Source organism: Nanorana parkeri, unplaced genomic scaffold, assembly GCF_000935625.1.
Source record: "Nanorana parkeri isolate BGI_ZX_2015 unplaced genomic scaffold, ASM93562v1 scaffold1846, whole genome shotgun sequence".
NCBI lineage: Eukaryota > Metazoa > Chordata > Amphibia > Anura > Dicroglossidae > Nanorana > Nanorana parkeri.
This window is the reverse complement of record NW_017308114.1, coordinates 268,286-276,168: the sequence shown is the minus strand read 5'-3', so window position 1 is coordinate 276,168 and position 7,883 is coordinate 268,286. Positions and strand designations below refer to the sequence as shown.

The following is a 7,883-nucleotide window of genomic DNA, read 5'->3' as shown; positions in this document are numbered from 1 at the left end:
CCCGCAGCTCTTGGCTTTCTCTTCCTCATGTGTGGGCGCCATCTTTACGCCTGGCATCAGTCACAGTTCTGCTGGAGCATGAAATGAAAGGAGACGTCCCCCCGGGGGGGCCCTTTTTAGAGGGGCGTCCCTGCTGGCCAATGGGTGCTGTGGACAGTGGTGATGATGTCACAGGGTGTCCACAGAGGTATCTCCTGAAAATGCAAAGATTTGATTGGCTTGCTTGTTGATGAGGGGGGAGGAGCTATATGTGCGCATTTAACCTTCAGCTGTGACCCCTCTGCTTGTAGCTGTGGAAGGGCCGTTGGCAGGGCAACGACATCGTCATCAAAGTCCTGAAAATACGCGATTGGACCACAAGGAAGAGCCGCGACTTCAATGAGGAGTACCCCAAACTGAGGTGACGCCCCAACATCCGGAGGGGTGCCGGGGCCCCATTGTGTGCCATAGAGCTACCTGTGTGTGTCAGTCTGTCCCAGACCCAGCTCATCCCTACTGGTATCAGACGGGTCCCAGACCCAGCTCATCCCTACTGGTATCAGACTGGTCCTAGACCCAGCTCATCCCTACTGGTATCAGACGGGTCCTAGACCCAGCTCATCCCTACTGGTATCAGACGGGTCCTAGACCCAGCTCATCCCTACTGGTATCAGACGGGTCCTAGACCCAGCTCATCCCTACTGGTATCAGACGGGTCCTAGACCCAGCTCATCCCTACTGGTATCAGACGGGTCCTAGACCCAGCTCATCCCTACTGGTATCAGACGGGTCCTAGACCCAGCTCATCCCTACTGGTATCAGACGGGTCCTAGACCCAGCTCATCCCTACTGGTATCAGACGGGTCCTAGACCCAGCTCATCCCTACTGGTATCAGACGGGTCCTAGACCCAGCTCATCCCTACTGGTATCAGACTGGTCCTAGACCCAGCTCATCCCTACTGGTATCAGACGGGTCCTAGACCCAGCTCATCCCTACTGGTATCAGACGGGTCCTAGACCCAGCTCATCCCTACTGGTATCAGACGGGTCCTAGACCCAGCTCATCCCTACTGGTATCAGACGGGTCCTAGACCCAGCTCATCCCTACTGGTATCAGACGGGTCCTAGACCCAGCTCATCCCTACTGGTATCAGACGGGTCCTAGACCCAGCTCATCCCTACTGGTATCAGACGGGTCCTAGACCCAGCTCATCCCTACTGGTATCAGACGGGTCCTAGACCCAGCTCATCCCTACTGGTATCAGACGGGTCCTAGACCCAGCTCATCCCTACTGGTATCAGACGGGTCCTAGACCCAGCTCATCCCTACTGGTATCAGACGGGTCCTAGACCCAGCTCATCCCTACTGGTATCAGACGGGTCCTAGACCCAGCTCATCCCTACTGGTATCAGACGGGTCCTAGACCCAGCTCATCCCTACTGGTATCAGACGGGTCCTAGACCCATGGGGCGCTGTCATAGTACACACCTCTCCCGGTATAGGGGGCGCTGTCATAGTACACACCTCTCCCGGTATAGGGGGGCTGTCATAGTACACACCTCTCCCGGTATAGGGGGCGCTGTCATAGTACACACCTCTCCCGGTATAGGGGGCGCTGTCATAGTACACACCTCTCCCGGTATAGGGGGCGCTGTCATAGTACACACCTCTCCCGGTATAGGGGGGCTGTCATAGTACACACCTCTCCCGGTATAGCGGGGCTGTCATAGTACACACCTCTCCCGGTATAGGGGGCGCTGTCATAGTACACACCTCTCCCGGTATAGGGGGCGCTGTCATAGTACACACCTCTCCCGGTATAGGGGGCGCTGTCATAGTACACACCTCTCCCGGTATAGGGGGGCTGTCATAGTCCATGTACACAGTCCTAGTTTGCCGTTCCATTCATCTCCGTTCCTCACTGTGCACCCCGTCTTGTCTCGTCCTCCATAGGATATTCTCTCACCCCAATGTCCTTCCAGTCCTGGGTGCGTGTCAGTCTCCACCCGCCCCTCATCCTGTGCTCATCACCCATTGGATGCCCTACGGATCTCTGTACAATGTTCTGCATGAGGGGACCAGTGAGTATTGGGCTGGATGGGTGTAGGGCAATAACCGAGGGGGGGTTCTTGTATATATTGGGGGTGGAGTTATACCAGAAGTCCTGCTGTGATTGGCTGGGACAGATGGCGAGCCGCCATATTGTTTGGGAGGGAATGGAAGCCTGCATAGGTGTAGGGGGCGGGGTCTTCTCTGTGTTCCGGCATCGTCGTTCCTCATGCCTCTGTCTTGCCCGTACAGACTTGGTGGTTGACCAGTGCCAGGCAGTGAAGTTTGCGTTGGACATTGCCCGCGGCATGGCGTTCCTTCACACGTTGGAGCCTCTCATTCCTCGCCATTACTTGAACAGTCGCAGTGTCATGGTGAGTAGCGCAGATCACGTGTGAGCATGTCTGCGGACCAATCCCGTCCTTTCCCATCCCTCAATACTCCGACTCTGCAATGTCTCCATTCTTCCTCCCGATAGATGTACCCGGAACCTTGCTTCCTGCGCCGGTGTCGGTTGTCTCACTCTCATGTTTTATGTTCTCCAGATTGATGAAGATATGACGGCTCGTGTCAGTATGGCGGACGTCAAGCTTTCCTTCCAGTGTCCGGGACGCATGTACGCACCAGCCTGGATCGCACCGGAAGGTACAGCGCAACGGTTGTTACAGCCGGTCTCCGGAGATCAGCTTTATTACCCCCCTCCCCCCACCGACCCCCGAGTTGTAGAAGACCTCGGTCCTAGCTGTGGGGTCTCCCTCGTCTACTTTCCCTCTATTACTTTCCAACATCGGTGACCTCATCACATGTCCCATCTAAGGCCGACCTCGGCAACCTCATCACATGTCCCATCTAAGGCTGACCTCGGCGACCTCATCACATGTCCCATCTAATGCTGACCTCATCACATTCACATGTCCCATCTAAGGCTGACCTCGGCAACCTCATCACATGTCCCATCTAAGGCTGACCTCGGCGACCTCATCACATGTCCCATCTAATGCTGACCTCATCACATTCACATGTCCCATCTAAGGCTGACCTCGGCGACCTCATCACATGTCCCATCTAATGCTGACCTCATCACATTCACATGTCCCATCTAAGGCTGACCTCGGCGACCTCATCACATGTCCCATCTAATGCTGACCTCATCACATTCACATGTCCCATCTAAGGCTGACCTCGGCGACCTCATCACATGTCCCATCTAATGCTGACCTCATCACATTCACATGTCCCATCTAAGGCTGACCTCGGCGACCTCATCACATGTCCCATCTAATGCTGACCTCATCACATTCACATGTCCCATCTAAGGCTGACCTCGGCGACCTCATCACATGTCCCATCTAATGCTGACCTCATCACATTCACATGTCCCATCTAAGGCTGACCTCGGCGACCTCATCACATGTCCCATCTAATGCTGACCTCATCACATTCACATGTCCCATCTAAGGCTGACCTCGGCGACCTCATCACATGTCCCATCTAATGCTGACCTCATCACATTCACATGTCCCATCTAAGGCTGACCTCGGCGACCTCATCACATGTCCCATCTAATGCTGACCTCATCACATTCACATGTCCCATCTAAGGCTGACCTCGGCGACCTCATCACATGTCCCATCTAATGCTGACCTCATCACATTCACATGTCCCATCTAAGGCTGACCTCGGCGACCTCATCACATGTCCCATCTAATGCTGACCTCATCACATTCACATGTCCCATCTAAGGCTGACCTCGGCGACCTCATCACATGTCCCATCTAATGCTGACCTCATCACATTCACATGTCCCATCTAAGGCTGACCTCGGCGACCTCATCACATGTCCCATCTAATGCTGACCTCATCACATTCACATGTCCCATCTAAGGCTGACCTCGGCGACCTCATCACATGTCCCATCTAATGCTGACCTCATCACATTCACATGTCCCATCTAAGGCTGACCTCGGCGACCTCATCACATGTCCCATCTAATGCTGACCTCATCACATTCACATGTCCCATCTAAGGCTGACCTCGGCGACCTCATCACATGTCCCATCTAATGCTGACCTCATCACATTCACATGTCCCATCTAAGGCTGACCTCGGCGACCTCATCACATGTCCCATCTAATGCTGACCTCATCACATTCACATGTCCCATCTAAGGCTGACCTCGGCGACCTCATCACATGTCCCATCTAATGCTGACCTCATCACATTCACATGTCCCATCTAAGGCTGACCTCGGCGACCTCATCACATGTCCCATCTAATGCTGACCTCATCACATTCACATGTCCCATCTAAGGCTGACCTCGGCGACCTCATCACATGTCCCATCTAATGCTGACCTCATCACATTCACATGTCCCATCTAAGGCTGACCTCGGCGACCTCATCACATGTCCCATCTAATGCTGACCTCATCACATTCACATGTCCCATCTAAGGCTGACCTCGGCGACCTCATCACATGTCCCATCTAATGCTGACCTCATCACATTCACATGTCCCATCTAAGGCTGACCTCGGCGACCTCATCACATGTCCCATCTAATGCTGACCTCATCACATTCACATGTCCCATCTAAGGCTGACCTCGGCGACCTCATCACATGTCCCATCTAATGCTGACCTCATCACATTCACATGTCCCATCTAAGGCTGACCTCGGCGACCTCATCACATGTCCCATCTAATGCTGACCTCATCACATTCACATGTCCCATCTAAGGCTGACCTCGGCGACCTCATCACATGTCCCATCTAATGCTGACCTCATCACATTCACATGTCCCATCTAAGGCTGACCTCGGCGACCTCATCACATGTCCCATCTAATGCTGACCTCATCACATTCACATGTCCCATCTAAGGCTGACCTCGGCGACCTCATCACATGTCCCATCTAATGCTGACCTCATCACATTCACATGTCCCATCTAAGGCTGACCTCGGCGACCTCATCACATGTCCCATCTAATGCTGACCTCATCACATTCACATGTCCCATCTAAGGCTGACCTCGGTGACCTCATCACATGTCCCATCTAAGGCTGACCTCTGTGACATCCGTGTCTACCTGAGCTTGGTGATGTCACCGTTTGGGTGACATGGGGCGTGGGATTAGGAAAGGTGTCATTACTCTTCCGCGTCACATGTGGTTGTAGTTGTGCGCGGGTCCTTGGTGGCCACACAGAGCAGCAGACGTGACTGACTGATTTTTACTTGCAGCTCTGCAGAAACGTACCGAGGACATCAACCGCCGTTCTGCCGACATGTGGAGCTTTGCCGTCCTGCTCTGGGAGCTGGTGACCCGAGAGGTTCAAACCCCAATTCTGCTTCAGGTGTCCCTGGAAGGCCTGCGCCCCACCATCCCCCCCGGCATCTCCCCGCACATCTGTAAGCTGATGAAGATCTGTATGAACGAGGATCCCGCCAAGCGGCCAAAGTTCGACATGATCGTTCCCATCCTGGAGAAAATGCAGGACAAGTAAAGGCGCCGGCGTTCATTGTCCCACCCTGACTGCTACACCTCCCCCTCCCTGCCCAAACGTTCCGAGAGAACCCGTCTCACCGCTACGCCGGCACCGACCAATGAGTGTCCGGCCCCCGACAGCCGCCTCCAATACCAAGTGCCTTCTGAGGAACGGGGGAGGAAGCCATATACTGAGTGTCTGTCCGCAGCTCTGTGCACTGATATCCCAGCAGGGGTCCCAGGCATAGGGACCGGGTGTAGGGACTTTGTGCACTGGTATCCCGCACTTCTATCCCAGCAGGGGTACCAGGTATGGGGACGGGGTGTAGGGACATTGTGCACTGGTATCCCAGCAGGGGTTCCAGCCATAGGGATGGGTTGTAGGGACTTTGTGCACTGTTATCCCACACTTCTATCCCAGCAGGGGTTCCAGGCATAGGGACCGGGTGTAGGGACTTTGTGCACTGGTATCCCGCACTTCTATCCCAGCAGGGGTTCCAGGCATAGGGACCGGGTGTAGGGACTTTGTGCACTGGTATCCCGCACTTCTATCCCAGCAGGGGTTCCAGGCATAGGGACCGGGTGTAGGGACTTTGTGCACTGGTATCCCGCACTTCTATCCCAGCAGGGGTTCCAGGCATAGGGATGGGTTGTAGGGACTTTGGGTACCGCACTCAATGGAGAATATTTCTACTACAACATTTCATTTCAGATCAATGGTCCTCCGGCCTGAGCCGTCCTGATGGCAAATTACACCCGACGCGCTTTACAATCGGACCAGAACCGTACAGGTCTGGCATCATTACTAAGCCATCAGATTGTAAGGCGTGCGGGGAATAGATTTTGGGCGTTATTTCGGTTTAAATATTCGGAAATTAAATTAAACATCAAAATGTAATAAATATATAAAAAAAAATTTCGGTTTAAACAGTTTGGAAATATACATCATTTTTTTTTTTTGTTCCAAACTTTATACATCTAAATATATATATTAGGCCCCATTCACACTGAGCAATTTATCGCGCGGTAATCTGCGGATATTTACTGCGCGATATCGCTCTCCAATGCATGGCAATGGGGCTCTGTCCGTCGCTGTCGCGGGTTGTGCGTCGCTACAGCAGGACCCTTTTTGTAGCGGATTTTGCTGCCATTCTAGTTTGCTCAATGCAAGCGTTTGCGTGACAAACCGCGCGATACCGCGCAAAATGCAAATCGCGTGACAAACGCGCGATTTGCGAATCGCTCAGTGTTTTTGGGGGGTTTTTTGTTTGAAATTCAAAAATAAATAAATATATATATTTGGTATAAAGCCGGGGTCTCCAACTCAATTCCCTAGGGGGGGCCACTCGAGAATTTATTTCTTTTTTTCTCCCATGGGGAGAAGCCGGGTCATTACACGCCGCCCGGCTTCCTGAACGGGACTTCCGAGTACCGGGGGAAAAAAAAATATCGATACCGAAATACCCCCAATTCTGCCCCCTTCATATCTGCAGGTTCAGGCGCGATTAGGGATTCCTGTGTCAGAAACTTGCATTTTCCTGCAGCAGGAATCGGTAATCTGGCGTTTACAAGCGGCCGCTGTCACCCGTTGAAGTTATTGATCAGGTGGCAACCGCCGCATGTAAACGCCTGCACACCGCATGCAAAGATACGTGATAACACTCTCCCTGGATGCACAATCATTGCGTCCAGGGAGAGTGATTGGTTCCTAACCGAATGTAAACATATCACGCATCATTACATGCAGCGGCTGTCACCTGATCATTAGCTTGAATAGGTGACAGCGGCCGGTTTTAAACGCCAGATTCGGGATTCCTGCTGCAGGAAAACGCATGTTCCTGATGCAGAAATTCCTAATTGCATCTAAAGATACAGGTGTGAATGGAGCTCCAATACACTTCTACTCTCCCCCATACACATAAAAAATCACAGCCCCCTCTCCTGCTTACCTTGTTGCAGGGAGGAGGCTGCGAGCCACGATCATGGATCCCTGGTGATCTAGTGGTGGATTGGTAATGTCTGCTGCAGACCTCGCTAATCAATCCTTTCGGCCAGCGCTCAGCGAAGACGCCGGCCGAGAGGATCGGAGTGCCGCCACAGGAGCAGCTATGCGGTCTGCGTCCGACAGAGATGCAGACCACTCCCGCAAGTCTGCTCCGTTGCCGACCTGTGGCAGTCTCATTGTCGCAGGTCGGCTAGAACTGAGGTGAGCGAAGAGCACCCCCCTCATAGTTCTCCTTTTAAACCGAAATTATACAAAATATATATTTTTTTATTTTAAACATTTGGAAATCAAATAAAAAAAAAATATATATTTTTTTAATTCCAACTGTTTAAACCCAGAAAAATAAAATATGATAAGAAAAAATCAT

General features: G+C 52.5%; 1 protein-coding gene across 1 annotated transcript in view; it reads left to right on the top strand.

Annotated features, from left to right (window-relative positions):
• ILK (integrin linked kinase) overlaps positions 1-5,569 on the top strand; it is a gene marked incomplete at its 5' end in the record, with an annotated part of 12,152 nt that extends 6,583 nt beyond the window's left edge. Inside the window, 5 exons of the mRNA XM_018571820.1 lie at positions 291-400; positions 1,935-2,062; positions 2,283-2,404; positions 2,576-2,675; positions 5,268-5,569. Of these exons, the coding sequence (XP_018427322.1) occupies positions 291-400; positions 1,935-2,062; positions 2,283-2,404; positions 2,576-2,675; positions 5,268-5,530 (723 nt within the window). The remainder of the gene's footprint in view (positions 1-290; positions 401-1,934; positions 2,063-2,282; positions 2,405-2,575; positions 2,676-5,267) is intronic.
• Positions 5,570-7,883: the final 2,314 nt, after the last annotated feature.